At 53.1% G+C, this 18,705-nt stretch overlaps 1 protein-coding gene across 5 annotated transcripts in view; it reads right to left on the bottom strand.

The window, feature by feature from the left end:
* acanb (aggrecan b) overlaps window positions 1-18,705 on the bottom strand; it is a 63,076-nt gene that overhangs the window by 10,670 nt on the left and 33,701 nt on the right. For 4 of the 5 annotated variants that reach the window (XM_079583360.1, XM_079583357.1, XM_079583358.1 and 1 more), the window contains exons 11-18: window positions 4,440-4,544; window positions 4,243-4,335; window positions 3,755-4,045; window positions 3,326-3,682; window positions 2,637-2,768; window positions 2,386-2,526; window positions 572-727; window positions 118-200 (exon numbers count right to left, since the gene is read on the bottom strand). In XM_079583360.1, coding sequence (XP_079439486.1) covers window positions 118-200; window positions 572-727; window positions 2,386-2,526; window positions 2,637-2,768; window positions 3,326-3,682; window positions 3,755-4,045; window positions 4,243-4,335; window positions 4,440-4,544 — 1,358 coding nt within the window. The remainder of the gene's footprint in view (window positions 1-117; window positions 201-571; window positions 728-2,385; window positions 2,527-2,636; window positions 2,769-3,325; window positions 3,683-3,754; window positions 4,046-4,242; window positions 4,336-4,439; window positions 4,545-18,705) is intronic. The other variant, XM_079583361.1, reaches the window with a different exon arrangement.

Below are 18,705 nucleotides of genomic sequence, written 5' to 3'. Positions count from 1 at the left end.
GAAACAGTTACTCTGACCACAGGAAACAGTTACTGACCACAGGAAACAGTTACTGACCACAGGAAACAGTTACTGATCACAGGAAACAGTTACTGACCACAGGAAACAGTTACTGACCACATCAGCGCCGTCAGTCCAGTGAAACTCGTTCTGGACGTCCTTGTCGTTGAGGCCGATCCACTGATAATCCTGACCGTTGGCTGTGGACGAGACGAGGTCATTGTTTGTTCGTGACTCATGAATATATTTAGATACATTTTACAGTTTTCACATTGTTTAGTTTATAAATATGAATATGAAAGCGGTGACGGTCCAGTCTGGAAATAGTTTATAATTTTGTTTACATAACCAAGAATAAGTTTAGCATTTGACTTCAGTTAGAACAATAGAGACCTTTTATAATGATAATGTTTTAAGATGAATACTGTAAAACCAATAAAGTAATACATTATCGTTCTGTAATGTCAATAAAACAAATGTAATAAATATCTGGTCAGTCCATATGAAATGTTAGTATCAGGACAACACTACTCTCGGGAGGGCATCTGACAAACAGGGAAACAAGCCTCACAGTTAAGGAAGAGCTGCTCCTCTTCTGATTGGACACTGGCCAGGTGGGCGTTAACCTGAACACACTGTTGCTCCGCCTCCGTCCAGGTGTATCTGTCGCTCACGTGCAGGTAACAGTTTCCCTGGAAGAAAAGCCAACCCTCGACGCAGCCTTCCTCTAAAAACAATGAAATAAACAAAAACAAATCCATAAACAAATAAACAAACAGATAAACGTGCATCAAAGAAGAGCCAGCCCTCAATGCAGTCTTCCTCTAAAAACAATCAAATAAACAAAAACAAATCCATAAACAAATAAACAAACAAATAAACAAACAGATAAACGTGAATAAATCAAAGAAGAGCCGGCCCTCGATGCAGTCTTCCTCTACAAACAAACAAATAATAACTAAAACTTGAGACTATAGGCCGTGCCTGTACCTGTACCTAACCCTAACCCTAACCCTAACCCTGTTACCTGTGACCACTGCAGGTTAAGGGTTAGTGTATTACCCCTGACCCAGAGGAAGGCGTGGCCCGTCGCTGTTACCTGTGACCACTGCGGGGTAAGGGTTAGTGTATTACCCCTGACCCAGAGGAAGGCGTGGCCCGTCCCTGTTACCTGTGACCACTGCAGGGTAAGGGTTAGTGTATTACCCCTGACCCAGAGGAAGGCGTGGCCCGTCCCTGTTACCTGTGACCACTGCAGGTTAAGGGTTAGTGTATTACCCCTGACCCAGAGGAAGGCGTGGCCCGTCCCTGTTACCTGTGACCACTGCAGGGTAAGGGTTAGTGTATTACCCCTGACCCAGAGGAAGGCGTGGCCCGTCCCTGTTACCTGTGACCACTGCAGGGTAAGGGTTAGTGTATTACCCCTGACCCAGAGGAAGGCGTGGCCCGTCACTGTTACCTGTGACCACTGCAGGGTAAGGGTTAGTGTATTACCCCTGACCCAGAGGAAGGCGTGGCCCGTCCCTGTTACCTGTGACCACTGCAGGGTAAGGGTTAGTGTATTACCCCTGACCCAGAGGAAGGCGTGGCCCGTCCCTGTTACCTGTGACCACTGCAGGGTAAGGGTTAGTGTATTACCCCTGACTCAGAGGAAGGCCTGGCCCGTCACTGCTACCTGTGACCACTGCAGGGTAAGGGTTAGTGTATTACCCCTGACCCAGAGGAAGGCGTGGCCCGTCACTGTTACCTGTGACCACTGCAGGGTAAGGGTTAGTGTATTACCCCTGACCCAGAGGAAGGCGTGGCCCGTCCCTGTTACCTGTGACCACTGCAGGGTAAGGGTTAGTGTATTACCCCTGACCCAGAGGAAGGCGTGGCCCGTCCCTGTTACCTGTGACCACTGCAGGGTAAGGTTAAGGGTTAGTGTATTACCCCTGACCCAGAGGAAGGCATGGCCCGTCCCTGTTACCTGTGACCACTGCAGGGTAAGGGTTAGTGTATTACCCCTGACCCAGAGGAAGGCGTGGCCCGTCACTGTTACCTGTGACCACTGCAGGGTAAGGGTTAGTGTATTACCCCTGACCCAGAGGAAGGCGTGGCCCGTCCCTGTTACCTGTGACCACTGCAGGGTAAGGGTTAGTGTATTACCCCTGACCCAGAGGAAGGCGTGGCCCGTCCCTGTTACCTGTGACCACTGCAGGGTAAGGGTTAGTGTATTACCCCTGACCCAGAGGAAGGCGTGGCCCGTCCCTGTTACCTGTGACCACTGCAGGGTTAGTGTATTACCCCTGACCCAGAGGAAGGGTTAGTGTATTACCCCTGACTCAGGTTAAGGGTTAGTGTATTACCCCTGACCCAGAGGAAGCCGAGGCCCGTCACTGTTACCTGTTACCACTGCGGGCGGCTCCACAGCTACCGGCGGCTCCAGGAAGATAGAGGGTGCTGTGGTGGGGCTGGTGTAGGCCTCTGCCGGCGTCACAGATGCTGATTGGTCAACTCTGAGCTCCACAGCGCTACCACTGCCCCCTGCAGGTCAGAGTCAGTATTACAGTTAGTTATGTGGGTTATGTGGACATTAGCTTTCACCGCAGTTTTTAGCTGATGTACACATGGACTCTGATGGGTCGGGGTGTTACCTGATGCTGAGCCATGGTCTCCGCTGACCTCCACCTGACCCCGCCCCTCCTGGACCTGCTCATTTCCCGTTTCCATCACGTAAACCACGTCCCCGCGCAGCTGCACCCATGGCTCCGCACTTGTCCCGGAATCTATCAACAGATAAACAACAACAGATAAACAACAAACAACAACAAAAATGACGCTATATCACGATAAGGCGACGCTGAAACATTTACAATGTGACACTTACGGCCTGTGTAGGAGCGACTACAGTGCAGATGTTATTAAAGAGTGGAATGAAAACGGCCCTAAAGTTTAGTCCCTTTGTCTGCACATGCGTCCATGTTTCTCTCGTCTTTAGCCGCTGTTGTCTCCCACAAAGGAAATGCCAATATTTGGATTACAGTGTTATCTCGGTCACAGCCTGTCTTGCTACACGTGGATACCAAACAAATGTCAGTATTTGTGAATGAATAAGCACGGGAAAGACCAGGGAACGACACAGCCATGTTAGAGTTACTTCCTGGATAAATGTCCAGCTCAAAACGTCAGAATAAATGTCGTAAAGAGAAAGTTTGGGCTTTTCTTTTACTCTGACGCTAAAACGATCATGAGGAAACGAGTTAAATTCTCAACATTGAACACTGTGTGAAACATTTTTCCTCCGTCAGCGTCACATTTACGCAAAGCACCTCGTGTTTCTGACCTGAGCCGCTGGACGAGCCGCTGGACGAGCCGCTGAATCCAGATCCCACCGGCCGTGATCCCGACAGCTCCTGCCCTGAAGATGGGTCCATAGTCTGGTCTACGAGAGTCCCGTCCACCAGCAGCACCTCAGACCCGGAGCCAAACCCGAACCCGGACCCGGAGGCGGAGCCGGAGCCGCTGTAGGCCAGTCCTCCTCGCGCCTCGTCTGGCCCCAGTCCGCTCTCTCCCATCCTGACCACCGACCCGTCCACCAGCAGCACCTCAGAGACACCACTGTGCCCGCTCTGCTCGGGCTCCAACACTGAACCAAGACCCGAGTCCAGGCCAGAGCCAAGGCCCGAGACAGGACCACCGACTGCAACACAGACGAGGGTCAGTAACGAGGCGGCTCTGACGGACAGTTGGTTCTGGATGTGTTCAGACTCACCAGACTCCAGTCCAAGTCCGGACCCCGACAGCCCAGAGCCGCTCTCTCCTGTGGCCTCCTCGGGTCCTCTGTGTGTGGGCCCCTCAGTGTCCCCTGAGACAAACACCAGCCCCGAGCCGTCTGTGGAGCCATCTGTGGAGCCGCCTGTGGAGCCGTCTGTGGAGCCGTCTGTGGAGCCGCCTGTGGAGCCATCTGTGGAGCCCTCAGACCCGGAGCCAGGGGCCCCTGAGGTCTCTCCTGAAGCTGAGCCCGACGCTGACGACTCCACATCAGGTTTGATTGAAGGAAACGCTGTGAAACAGAGCAGAGGTCAAACCATTTCCGCTGTGAGCTCAGGCTCCAGAGAACTCCACATGACGATGTTCTGTCAAGATTTCTTAAGTTTGCAGTGAATTCAGTTCGTTTGGGCAGGTCAAATCTCTTCACGCAGCACAGAGATTCCTACCGGCGTTGTATCATCTTTCTCATTAAGTGTAAGGTGGGCTGACCTGTAGGAGCCACGTGTTGCTGCTCTGGGACGGTGGCCGCATGAATCACTTCTTCTGTCACCGTGAGCATCGTCACGGTAACCTCAGGCTCCTCTGCCAAGTGCCAATCAGAGGTCAGAGCTTTATTATTTAAGTTGTTATTTTCTTTAGTTTAAGTTTAGATAACGACACGCTGTAGTGAAGATGATGTCACTGACCTGGAGTGAGTCCGGTCGGAGTGATCTCTGTGGTGAAAGCTGTGGTCGTCGTGAAAACACCAGGTGTCGCTACTGTGGTTATTTCTGCTTTGGTCTCGTTCACCGCTGCACAACATCAGAAAAATCACATTTTATACACGACATTGGAGCCGATCATCTGCTGAACGTCTCTTCTGCTCTTCATGTCCACTCACTCTGTAACAGTATCAGCTCTGTAGCGCCCCCTCACCTCTGTAACAGTATCAGCTCTGTAGCGCCCCCTCACCTCTGTAACAGTATCAGCTCTGTAGCGCCCCCTAACCCTCACCTCTGTAACAGTATCAGCTCTGTAGCGCCCCCTAACCCTCACCTCTGTAACAGTTTCAGCTCTGTAGCGCCCCCTAACCTCACCTCTGTAACATTATCAGCTCTGTAGCGCCCCCTAACCCTCACCTCTGTAAAAGTATCAGCTCTGTAGCGCCCTCTAACCCTCACCTCTGTAACAGTATCAGCTCTGTAGCGCCCCCTAACCCTCACCTCTGTAACAGTATCAGCTCTGTAGCGCCCCCTAACCTCACCTCTATAACAGTATCAGCTCTGTAGCGCCCCCTAACCCTCACCTCTGTAACAGTATCAGCTCTGTAGCGCCCCCTAACCCTCACCTCTGTAACAGTATCAGCTCTGTAGCGCCCCCTAACCCTCACCTCTGTAACAGTATCAGCTCTGTAGCGCCCCCTAACCCTCACCTCTGTAACAGTATCAGCTCTGTAGCGCCCCCTAACCTCACCTCTGTAACAGTATCAGCTCTGCAGCGCCCCCTAACCTCACCTCTGTAACAGTATCAGCTCTGTAGCGCCCCCTAACCCTCACCTCTGTAACAGTATCAGCTCTGTAGCGCCCCCTAACCTCACCTCTGTAACAGTATCAGCTCTGTAGCGCCCCCTAACCTCACCTCTGTAACAGTATCAGCTCTGTAGCGCCCCCTAACCTCACCTCTGTAACAGTATCAGCTCTGCAGTGCCCCCTAACCTCACCTCTGTAACAGTATCAGCTCTGCAGCGCCCCCTAACCCTCACCTCTGTAACAGTATCAGCTCTGTAGCGCCCCCTAACCCTCACCTCTGTAACAGTATCAGCTCTGTAGCGCCCCCTAACCCTCACCTCTGTAACAGTATCAGCTCTGTAGCGCCCCCTAACCCTCACCTCTGTAACAGTATCAGCTCTGTAGCGCCCCCTAACCTCACCTCTGTAACAGTATTAGCTCTGTAGCGCCCCCTAACCCTCACCTCTGTAACAGTATCTGCTCTGTAGCGCCCCCTAACCCTCACCTCTGTAACAGTATCAGCTCCGTAGCGCCCCCTAACCCTCACCTCTGTAACAGTATCAGCTCTGTAGCGCCCCCTGACCCTCACCTCTGTAACAGTATCAGCTCCGTAGCGCCCCCTAACCTCACCTCTATAACAGTATCAGCTCTGTAGCGCCCCCAACCCTCACCTCTGTAACAGTATCAGCTCTGTAGCGCCCCCAACCCTCACCTCTATAACAGTATCAGCTCTGTAGCGCCCCCTAACCCTCACCTCTGTAACAGTATCAGCTCTGTAGCGCCCCCAACCCTCACCTCTATAACAGTATCAGCTCTGTAGCGCCCCCCAACCCTCACCTCTGTAACAGTATCAGCTCTGTAGCGCCCCCTAACCTCACCTCTATAACAGTATCAGCTCTGTAGCGCCCCCAACCCTCACCTCTGTAACAGTATCAGCTCTGTAGCGCCCCCAACCCTCACCTCTATAACAGTATCAGCTCTGTAGCGCCCCCCAACCCTCACCTCTGTAACAGTATCAGCTCTGTAGCGCCCCCTGATCTCACCTCTGTAACAGTATCAGCTCTGTAGCGCCCCCTGACCTCACCTCTGTAACAGTATCAGCTCTGTAGCGCCCCCTGATCTCACCTCTGTAACAGTATCAGCTCTGTAGCGCCCCCTAACCCTCACCTCTGTAACAGTATCAGCTCTGTAGCGCCCCCTACCATCACCTCTGTAACAGTATCAGCTCTGTAGCGCCCCCTAACCTCACCTCTGTAACAGTATCAGCTCTGTAGCGCCCCCTAACCCTCACCTCTATAACAGTATCAGCTCTGTAGCGCCCCCTAAACCTCACCTCTATAACAGTATCAGCTCTGTAGCGCCCCCTAACCTCACCTCTATAACAGTATCAGCTCTGTAGCGCCCCCTAACCCTCACCTCTGTAACAGTATCTGCTCTGTAGCGCCCCCTAACCCTCACCTCTGTAACAGTATCAGCTCTGTAGCGCCCTCTAACCTCACCTCTGTAACAGTATCAGCTCTGTAGCGCCCCCTAACCCTCACCTCTATAACAGTATCAGCTCTGTAGCGCCCTTTAACCCTCACCTCTGTAACAGTATCAGCTCTGTAGCGCCTCCTAACCCTCACCTCTGTAACAGTATCAGCTCTGTAGCGCCCCCTAACCCTCACCTCTGTAACAGTATCAGCTCTGTAGCGCCCCCTAACCCTCACCTCTGTAACAGTATCAGCTCTGTAGCGCCCCCTAACCCTCACCTGTGTAACAGTATCAGCTCTGTAGCGCCCCCTCACCTCTGTAACAGTATCAGCTCTGTAGCGCCCCCTAACCCTCACCTCTGTAACAGTATCAGCTCTGTAGCGCCCCCTAACCTCACCTCTGTAACAGTATCAGCTCTGTAGCGCCCCCTAACCTCACCTCTGTAACAGTATCAGCTCTGTAGCGCCCCCTAACCCTCACCTCTGTAACAGTATCAGCTCTGTAGCGCCCCCTAACCCTCACCTCTGTAACAGTATCAGCTCTGTAGCGCCCCCTAACCTCACCTCTGTAACAGTATCAGCTCTGTAGCGCCCTTTAACCCTCACCTCTATAACAGTATCAGCTCTGTAGCGCCCCCTAACCTCACCTCTGTAACAGTATCAGCTCTGTAGCGCCCCCTAACCTCACCTCTGTAACAGTATCAGCTCTGTAGCGCCCTTTAACCCTCACCTCTGTAACAGTATCAGCTCTGTAGCGCCTCCTAACCCTCACCTCTGTAACAGTATCAGCTCTGTAGCGCCCCCTAACCCTCACCTCTGTAACAGTATCAGCTCTGTAGCGCCCCCTAACCCTCACCTGTGTAACAGTATCAGCTCTGTAGCGCCCCCTCACCTCTGTAACAGTATCAGCTCTGTAGCGCCCCCTAACCCTCACCTCTATAACAGTATCAGCTCTGTAGCGCCTCCTAACCTCACCTCTGTAACAGTATCAGCTCTGTAGCGCCCCCTAACCCTCACCTCTATAACAGTATCAGCTCTGTAGCGCCCCCTAACCCTCACCTCTGTAACAGTATCAGCTCTGTAGCGCCCCCTAACCCTCACCTCTGTAACAGTATCAGCTCTGTAGCGCCCCCTAACCCTCACCTCTGTAACAGTATCAGCTCTGTAGCGCCCCCTAACCCTCACCTGTGTAACAGTATCAGCTCTGTAGCGGCCCCTAACCCTCACCTCTGTAACAGTATCAGCTCTGTAGCGCCCCCTAACCCTCACCTCTGTAACAGTATCAGCTCTGTAGCGCCTCCTAACCCTCACCTCTGTAACAGTATCAGCTCTGTAGCGCCCCCTAACCCTCACCTCTGTAACAGTATCATCTCTGTAGCGCCCCTAACCCTCACCTCTGTAACAGTATCAGCTCTGTAGCGCCCCCTAACCCTCACCTCTGTAACAGTATCTGCTCGGTTGCGCCCCCTAACCCTCACCTCTGTAACAGTATCAGCTCTGTAGCGCCCCCTAACGTCACCTGTGTAACAGTATCAGCTCTGTAGCGCCCCCTAACCCTCACCTCTGTAACAGTATCAGCTCTGTAGCGCCCCCTAACCCTCACCTCTGTAACAGTATCAGCTCTGTAGCGCCTCCTAACCCTCACCTCTGTAACAGTATCAGCTCTGTAGCGCCCCCTAACCTCACCTGTGTAACAGTATCAGCTCTGTAGCGCCCCCTACCCCTCACCTCTGTAACAGTATCAGCTCTGTAGCGCCCCCTAACCCTCACCTCTGTAACAGTATCAGCTCTGTAGCGCCCCCTAACCCTCACCTCTGTAACAGTATCAGCTCTGTAGCGCCTCCTAACACTCACCTCTGTAACAGTATCAGCTCTGTAGCGCCCCCTAACCCTCACCTCTGTAACAGTATCAGCTCTGTAGCGCCCCCTAACCTCACCTCTGTAACAGTATCAGCTCTGTAGCGCCCCCTAACCTCACCTCTGTAACAGTATCAGCTCTGTAGCGCCCCCTCACCTCTGTAACAGTATCAGCTCTGTAGCGCCTCCTAACACTCACCTCTGTAACAGTATCAGCTCTGTAGCGCCCCCTAACCTCACCTCTGTAACAGTATCAGCTCTGTAGCGCCCCCTAACCCTCACCTCTGTAACAGTATTAGCTCTGTAGCGCCCCCTAACCCTCACCTCTATAACAGTATCAGCTCTGTAGCGCCCCCTAACCCTCACCTCTGTAACAGTATCAGCTCTGTAGCGCCCCCTAACCCTCACCTCTGTAACAGTATCAGCTCTGTAGCGCCTCCTAACACTCACCTCTGTAACAGTATCAGCTCTGTAGCGCCCTCTGACCTCACCTCTGTAACAGTATCAGCTCTGTAGCGCCCCCTAACCCTCACCTCTGTAACAGTATCAGCTCTGTAGCGCCCCCTACCCCTCACCTCTGTAACAGTATCAGCTCTGTAGCGCCCCCTAACCCTCACCTCTGTAACAGTATCAGCTCTGTAGCGCCCCCTAACCCTCACCTCTGTAACAGTATCAGCTCTGTAGCGCCCCCTAACCCTCACCTCTGTAACAGTATCAGCTCTGTAGTGCCCCCTAACACTCACCTCTGTAACAGTATCAGCTCTGTAGCGCCCCCTAACCTCACCTCTGTAACAGTATCAGCTCTGTAGCGCCCCCTAACCTCACCTCTGTAACAGTATCAGCTCTGTAGCGCCCTCTAACCCTCACCTCTGTAACAGTATCAGCTCTGTAGCGCCCTCTAACCCTCACCTCTGTAACAGTATCAGCTCTGTAGCGCCCTCTAACCCTCACCTCTGTAACAGTATCAGCTCTGTACCGCCCCCTAACCTCACCTCTGTAACAGTATCAGCTCTGTAGCGCCCTCTAACCCTCACCTCTGTAACAGTATCAGCTCTGTAGCGCCCCCTAACCTCACCTCTGTAACAGTATCAGCTCTGTAGCGCCCCCTAACCCTCACCTCTGTAACAGTATCAGCTCTGTAGCGCCCCCTAACCCTCACCTCTGTAACAGTATTAGCTCTGTAGCGCCCCCTCACCTCTGTAACAGTATCAGCTCTGTAGCGCCCCCTAACCCTCACCTCTGTAACAGTATCAGCTCTGTAGCGCCCCCTAACCCTCACCTCTGTAACAGTATCAGCTCTGTAGCGCCCTCTAACCTCACCACTGTAACAGTATCAGCTCTGTAGCGCCCCCTAACCTCACCTCTGTAACAGTATCAGCTCTGTAGCGCCCCCTAACCCTCACCTCTGTAACAGTATCAGCTCTGTAGCGCCCCCTAACCTCACCTCTGTAACAGTATTAGCTCTGTAGCGCCCTCTAACCTCACCTCTGTAACAGTATCAGCTCTGTAGCGCCCCCTAACCCTCACCTCTGTAACAGTATCAGCTCTGTAGCGCCCCCTAACCTTACCTCTGTAACAGTATCAGCTCTGTAGCGCCCCCTAACCCTCACCTCTGTAACAGTATCAGCTCTGTAGCGCCCCCTAACCCTCACCTCTGTAACAGTATCAGCTCTGTAGCGCCCCCTAACCCTCACCTCTGTAACAGTATTAGCTCTGTAGCGCCCCCTCACCTCTGTAACAGTATCAGCTCTGTAGCGCCCTCTAACCTCACCTCTGTAACAGTATCAGCTCTGTAGCGCCCCCTAACCCTCACCTCTGTAACAGTATCAGCTCTGTAGCGCCCCCTAACCCTCACCTCTGTAACAGTATCAGCTCTGTAGCGCCCTCTAACCCTCACCTCTGTAACAGTATTAGCTCTGTAGCGCCCCCTAACCTCACCTCTGTAACAGTATCAGCTCTGTAGCGCCCCCTAACCCTCACCTCTGTAACAGTATCAGCTCTGTAGCGCCCCCTAACCCTCACCTCTGTAACAGTATCAGCTCTGTAGCGCCCCCTCACCTCACCTCTGTAATAGTATCAGCTCTGTAGCGCCCCCTAACCCTCACCTCTGTAACAGTATCAGCTCTGTAGCGCCCCCTAACCCTCACCTCTGTAACAGTATCAGCTCTGTAGCGCCCCCTCACCTCACCTCTGTAACAGTATCAGCTCTGTAGCGCCCCCTAACCCTCACCTCTGTAACAGTATCAGCTCTGTAGCGCCCCCTAACCCTCACCTCTGTAACAGTATCAGCTCTGTAGCGCCCCCTAACCCTCACCTCTGTAACAGTATCAGCTCTGTAGCGCCCCCTAACCTCACCTCTGTAACAGTATCAGCTCTGTAGCGCCCTCTAACCTTACCTCTGTAACAGTATCAGCTCTGTAGCGCCCCCTAACCCTCACCTCTGTAACAGTATCAGCTCTGTAGCGCCCCCTAACCCTCACCTCTGTAACAGTATCAGCTCTGTAGCGCCCCCTAACCTCACCTCTGTAACAGTATCAGCTCTGTAGCGCCCCCTAACCCTCACCTCTGTAACAGTATCAGCTCTGTAGCGCCCCCTAACCCTCACCTCTGTAACAGTATCAGCTCTGTAGCGCCCTCTAACCCTCACCTCTGTAACAGTATCAGCTCTGTAGCGCCCCCTAAACCTCACCTCTATATCAGTATCAGCTCTGTAGCGCCCCCTAACCCTCACCTCTGTAACAGTATTATCTCTGTAGCGCCCCCTAACCCTCACCTCTGTAACAGTATCAGCTCTGTAGCGCCCTCTAACCCTCACCTCTGTAACAGTATCAGCTCTGTAGCGCCCCCTAAACCTCACCTCTATAACAGTATCAGCTCTGTAGCGCCCCCTAACCCTCACCTCTGTAACAGTATTATCTCTGTAGCGCCCCCTAACCCTCACCTCTGTAACAGTATCAGCTCTGTAGCGCCCTCTAACCCTCACCTCTGTAACAGTATCAGCTCTGTAGCGCCCCCTAACCCTCACCTCTGTAACAGTATCAGCTCTGTAGCGCCCCCTAAACCTCACCTCTATATCAGTATCAGCTCTGTAGCGCCCCCTAACCTCACCTCTATAACAGTATTATCTCTGTAGCGCCCCCTAACCCTCACCTCTGTAACAGTATTATCTCTGTAGCGCCCCCTAACCCTCACCTCTGTAACAGTATCAGCTCTGTAGCGCCCCCTAACCCTCACCTCTGTAACAGTATTATCTCTGTAGCGCCCCCTAACCCTCACCTCTATAACAGTATCAGCTCTGTAGCGCCCCCTAACCCTCACCTCTGTAACAGTATTATCTCTGTAGCGCCCCCTAACCCTCACCTCTATAACAGTATCAGCTCTGTAGCGCCCCCTAACCCTCACCTCTGTAACAGTATCAGCTCTGTAGCGCCCTCTAACCCTCACCTCTGTAACAGTATCAGCTCTGTAGCGCCCTCTAACCCTCACCTCTGTAACAGTATCAGCTCTGTAGCGCCCCCTAACCCTCACCTCTGTAACAGTATCAGCTCTGTAGCGCCCCCTAACCCTCACCTCTGTAACAGTACCAGCTCTGTAGTGCCCCCTAACCCTCACCTCTGTAACAGTATCAGCTCTGTAGCGCCCCCTAACCTCACCTCTGTAACAGTATCAGCTCTGTAGCGCCCCCTAACCCTCACCTCTGTAACAGTATTATCTCTGTAGCGCCCCCTAACCCTCACCTCTGTAACAGTATTATCTCTGTAGCGCCCCCTAACCCTCACCTCTGTAACAGTATCAGCTCTGTAGCGCCCCCTAACCCTCACCTCTGTAACAGTATTATCTCTGTAGCGCCCCCTAACCCTCACCTCTGTAACAGTATCAGCTCTGTAGCGCCCCCTAACCTCACCTCTGTAACAGTATCAGCTCTGTAGCGCCCCCTAACCTCACCTCTGTAACAGTATCAGCTCTGTAGCGCCCCCTAACCTCACCACTGTAACAGTATCAGCTCTGTAGCGCCCCCTAACCTCACCTCTATAACAGTATCAGCTCTGTAGCGCCCCCTAACCCTCACCTCTGTAACAGTATCAGCTCTGTAGCGCCCCCTAACCTCACCTCTGTAACAGTATCAGCTCTGTAGCGCCCCCTAACCCTCACCTCTGTAACATTATCAGCTCTGTAGCGCCCTCTAACCTCTGTAACAGTATCAGCTCTGTAGCGCCCCCTAACCTCTGTAACAGTATCAGCTCTGTAGCGCCCCCTAACCTCACCTCTGTAACAGTATCAGCTCTGTAGCGCCCCCTAACCTCACCTCTGTAACAGTATCAGCTCTGTAGCGCCCCCTAACCTCACCTCTGTAACAGTATTAGCTCTGTAGCGCCCCCTAACCCTCACCTCTGTAACAGTATCAGCTCTGTAGCGCCCCCTAACCCTCACCTCTGTAACAGTATCAGCTCTGTAGCGCCCCTTAACCTCACCTCTGTAACAGTATCAGCTCTGTAGCGCCCCCTAACCCTCACCTCTGTAACAGTATCAGCTCTGTAGCGCCCCCTAACCCTCACCTCTGTAACAGTATCAGCTCTGTAGCGCCCCCTAACCCTCACCTCTGTAACAGTATCAGCTCTGTAGCGCCCTCTAACCTCACCTCTGTAACAGTATCAGCTCTGTAGCGCCCCCTACCCCTCACCTCTGTAACAGTATCAGCTCTGTAGCGCCCCCTAACCTCACCTCTGTAACAGTATCAGCTCTGTAGCGCCCCCTAACCTCACCTCTGTAACAGTATTATCTCTGTAGCGCCCCCTCACCTCTGTAACAGTATCAGCTCTGTAGCGCCCTCTAACCCTCACCTCTGTAACAGTATCAGCTCTGTAGCGCCCCCTAACCCTCACCTCTGTAACAGTATCAGCTCTGTAGCGCCCCCTAACCCTCACCTCTATAACAGTATCAGCTCTGTAGCGCCCCCTAACCTCACCTCTGTAACAGTATCAGCTCTGTAGCGCCCCCTAACCCTCACCTCTGTAACATTATCAGCTCTGTAGCGCCCCCTAACCCTCACCTATGTAACAGTATCAGCTCTGTAGCGCCCCTAACCCTCACCTCTGTAACATTATCAGCTCTGTAGCGCCCCCTAACCCTCACCTCTGTAACAGTATCAGCTCTGTAGCGCCCCCTAACCCTCACCTCTGTAACAGTATCAGCTCTGTAGCGCCCTCTAACCCTCACCTCTGTAACAGTATCAGCTCTGTAGCGCCCCCTAACCCTCACCTCTGTAACAGTATCAGCTCTGTAGCGCCCTCTAACCCTCACCTCTGTAACAGTATCAGCTCTGTAGCGCCCCCTAACCCTCACCTCTATAACAGTATCAGCTCTGTAGCGCCCCCTAACCCTCACCTCTGTAACAGTATCAGCTCTGTAGCGCCCCCTAACCTCACCTCTGTAACAGTATCAGCTCTGTAGCGCCCCCTAACCTCACCTCTGTAACAGTATCAGCTCTGTAGCGCCCCCTAACCCTCACCTCTGTAACAGTATCAGCTCTGTAGCGCCCCCTAACCCTCACCTCTGTAACAGTATCAGCTCTGTAGCGCCCCCTAACCTCACCTCTGTAACAGTATCAGCTCTGTAGCGCCCTCTAACCCTCACCTCTGTAACAGTATCTGCTCTGTAGCGCCCCCTAACCCTCACCTCTGTAACAGTATCAGCTCTGTAGCGCCCCCTAACCCTCACCTCTGTAACAGTATCTGCTCTGTAGCGCCCCCTAACCCTCACCTCTGTAACAGTATCAGCTCTGTAGCGCCCCCTAACCTCACCTCTGTAACAGTATCAGCTCTGTAGCGCCCCCTAACCCTCACCTCTGTAACAGTATTAGCTCTGTAGCGCCCCCTAACCCTCACCTCTGTAACAGTATCAGCTCTGTAGCGCCCCCTAACCTCACCTCTGTAACAGTTTCAGCTCTGTAGCGCCCCCTAACCTCACCTCTGTAACAGTATCAGCTCTGTAGCGCCCCCTAACCCTCACCTCTATAACATTATCAGCTCTGTAGCGCCCTCTAACCTCACCTCTGTAACATTATCAGCTCTGTAGCGCCCCCTAACCTCACCTCTATAACAGTATCAGCTCTGTAGCGCCCCCTAACCTCACCTCTATAACAGTATCAGCTCTGTAGCGCCCCCTAACCCTCACCTCTGTAACAGTATCAGCTCTGTAGCGCCCCCTGATCTCACCTCTGTAACAGTATCAGCTCTGTAGCGCCCCTAACCCTCACCTCTGTAACAGTATCAGCTCTGTAGCGCCCCCTAGCCCTCACCTCTGTAACAGTATCAGCTCTGTAGCGCCCCCTAACCTCACCTCTGTAACAGCATCAGCTCTGTAGCGCCCCCTAGCCCTCACCTCTGTAACAGTATCAGCTCTGTAGCGCCCTCTAACCTCACCTCTGTAACAGTATCAGCTCTGTAGCGCCCCCTAACCTCACCTCTGTAACAGTATCAGCTCTGTAGCGCCCCCTAACCCTCACCTCTGTACCAGTATCAGCTCTGTAGCGCCCCCTAACCCTCACCTCTGTAACAGTATCAGCTCTGTAGCGCCCCCTAACCCTCACCTCTGTAAAAGTATCAGCTCTGTAGCGCCCCCTAACCCTCACCTCTATAACAGTATCAGCTCTGTAGCGCCCCCTAACCCTCACCTCTGTAACAGTATCAGCTCTGTAGCGCCCCCTAACCTCACCTCTGTAACAGTATCAGCTCTGTAGCGCCCCCTAACCTCACCTCTGTAACAGTATCAGCTCTGTAGCGCCCCCTAACCCTCACCTCTATAACAGTATCAGCTCTGTAGCGCCCCCTAACCCTCACCTCTATAACAGTATCAGCTCTGTAGCGCCCCCTAACCTCACCTCTGTAACAGTATCAGCTCTGTAGCGCCCCCTAACCCTCACCTCTGTAACAGTATCAGCTCTGTAGCGCCCCCTAACCCTCACCTCTGTAACAGTATCAGCTCTGTAGCGCCCCCTAACCTCACCTCTGTAACAGTATCAGCTCTGTAGCGCCCCCTAACCCTCACCTCTGTAACAGTATTAGCTCTGTAGCGCCCCCTAACCCTCACCTCTGTAACAGTATCAGCTCTGTAGCGCCCCCTAACCTCACCTCTGTAACAGTTTCAGCTCTGTAGCGCCCCCTAACCTCACCTCTGTAACAGTTTCAGCTCTGTAGCGCCCCCTAACCCTCACCTCTATAACATTATCAGCTCTGTAGCGCCCCCTAACCCTCACCTCTATAACAGTATCAGCTCTGTAGCGCCCCCTAACCTCACCTCTGTAACATTATCAGCTCTGTAGCGCCCCCTAACCCTCACCTCTATAACAGTATCAGCTCTGTAGCGCCCCCTAACCTCACCTCTATAACAGTATCAGCTCTGTAGCGCCCCCTAACCCTCACCTCTGTAACAGTATCAGCTCTGTAGCGCCCCCTGATCTCACCTCTGTAACAGTATCAGCTCTGTAGCGCCCCCTAACCCTCACCTCTGTAACAGCATCAGCTCTGTAGCGCCCCCTAACCCTCACCTCTGTAACAGCATCAGCTCTGTAGCGCCCCCTAGCCCTCACCTCTGTGACAGTATCAGCTCTGTAGCGCCCTCTAACCTCACCTCTGTAACAGTATCAGCTCTGTAGCGCCCCCTAACCTCACCTCTGTAACAGTATCAGCTCTGTAGCGCCCCCTAACCCTCACCTCTGTACCAGTATCAGCTCTGTAGCGCCCCCTAACCCTCACCTCTGTAACAGTATCAGCTCTGTAGCGCCCCCTAACCCTCACCTCTGTAACAGTATCTGCTCTGTAGCGCCCCCTAACCTCACCTCTGTAACAGTATCAGCTCTGTAGCGCCCCCTACCCCTCACCTCTGTAACAGTATCAGCTCTGTAGCGCCCCCTAACCCTCACCTCTGTAACAGTATCAGCTCTGTAGCGCTCCCTAACCCTCACCTCTGTAACAGTATCAGCTCTGTAGCGCTCCCTAACCCTCACCTCTGTAACAGTATCAGCTCTGTAGCGCCCCCTAACCCTCACCTCTGTAACAGTATCAGCTCTGTAGCGCCCTCTAACCCTCACCTCTGTAACAGTATCAGCTCTGTAGCGCCCTCTAACCCTCACCTCTGTAACAGTATCAGCTCTGTAGCGCCCCCTAACCCTCACCTCTGTAACAGTATCAGCTCTGTAGCGCCCCCTCACCTCTGTAACAGTATCAGCTCTGTAGCGCCCCCTAACCCTCACCTCTGTAACAGTATCAGCTCTGTAGCGCCCCCTAACCTCTGTAACAGTATCAGCTCTGTAGCGCCCCCTAACTCTCACCTCTGTAACAGTATTAGCTCTGTAGCGCCCCCTAACCCTCACCTCTGTAACAGTATCAGCTCTGTAGCGCCCCCTAACCCTCACCTCTGTAACAGTATCAGCTCTGTAGCGCCCCCTAACCTCACCTCTGTAACAGTATCAGCTCTGTAGCGCCCCCTAACCTCACCTCTGTAACAGTATCAGCTCTGTAGCGCCCCCTAACCCTCACCTCTGTAACAGTATCAGCTCTGTAGCGCCCCCTAACCCTCACCTCTGTAACAGTATCAGCTCTGTAGCGCCCCCTAACCCTCACCTCTGTAACAGTATCAGCTCTGTAGCGCCCCCTAACCTCACCTCTGTAACAGTATCAGCTCTGTAGCGCCCTCTAACCCTCACCTCTGTAACAGTATCAGCTCTGTAGCGCCCTCTAACCCTCACCTCTGTAACAGTATCAGCTCTGTAGCGCCCCCTCACCTCACCTCTGTAACAGTATTAGCTCTGTAGCGCCCCCTAACCCTCACCTCTGTAACAGTATCAGCTCTGTAGCGCCCCCTAACCTCACCTCTGTAACAGTATCAGCTCTGTAGCGCCCCCTAACCCTCACCTCTGTAACAGTATCAGCTCTGTAGCGCCCCCTAACCCTCACCTCTGTAACAGTATTAGCTCTGTAGCGCCCCCTAACCCTCACCTCTGTAACAGTATCAGCTCTGTAGCGCCCCCTAACCCTCACCTCTGTAACAGTATCAGCTCTGTAGCGCCCCCTAACCCTCACCTCTGTAACAGTATTAGCTCTGTAGCGCCCCCTAACCCTCACCTCTGTAACAGTTTCAGCTCTGTAGCGCCCCCTCACCTCTGTAACAGTATCAGCTCTGTAGCGCCCCCTAACCCTCACCTCTGTAACAGTATCAGCTCTGTAGCGCCCCCTAACCTCACCTCTGTAACAGTATCAGCTCTGTAGCGCCCTCTAACCCTCACCTCTGTAACAGTATCTGCTCTGTAGCGCCCCCTAACCCTCACCTCTGTAACAGTATCAGCTCTGTAGCGCCCCCTAACCCTCACCTCTGTAACAGTATCTGCTCTGTAGCGCCCCCTAACCCTCACCTCTGTAACAGTATCAGCTCTGTAGCGCCCCCTAACCTCACCTCTGTAACAGTATCAGCTCTGTAGCGCCCCCTAACCCTCACCTCTGTAACAGTATTAGCTCTGTAGCGCCCCCTAACCCTCACCTCTGTAACAGTATCAGCTCTGTAGCGCCCCCTAACCTCACCTCTGTAACAGTTTCAGCTCTGTAGCGCCCCCTAACCTCACCTCTGTAACAGTATCAGCTCTGTAGCGCCCCCTAACCCTCACCTCTATAACATTATCAGCTCTGTAGCGCCCTCTAACCTCACCTCTGTAACATTATCAGCTCTGTAGCGCCCCCTAACCTCACCTCTATAACAGTATCAGCTCTGTAGCGCCCCCTAACCTCACCTCTATAACAGTATCAGCTCTGTAGCGCCCCCTAACCCTCACCTCTGTAACAGTATCAGCTCTGTAGCGCCCCCTGATCTCACCTCTGTAACAGTATCAGCTCTGTAGCGCCCCTAACCCTCACCTCTGTAACAGTATCAGCTCTGTAGCGCCCCCTAGCCCTCACCTCTGTAACAGTATCAGCTCTGTAGCGCCCCCTAACCTCACCTCTGTAACAGCATCAGCTCTGTAGCGCCCCCTAGCCCTCACCTCTGTAACAGTATCAGCTCTGTAGCGCCCTCTAACCTCACCTCTGTAACAGTATCAGCTCTGTAGCGCCCCCTAACCTCACCTCTGTAACAGTATCAGCTCTGTA

The sequence above is a fragment of the Gobius niger genome (genome assembly GCF_951799975.1).
Source record: "Gobius niger genome assembly, contig: SCAFFOLD_120, whole genome shotgun sequence".
Classification (NCBI taxonomy): Eukaryota; Metazoa; Chordata; class Actinopteri; order Gobiiformes; family Gobiidae; genus Gobius; species Gobius niger.
This window is presented reverse-complemented; position numbering and strand designations above follow the sequence as displayed.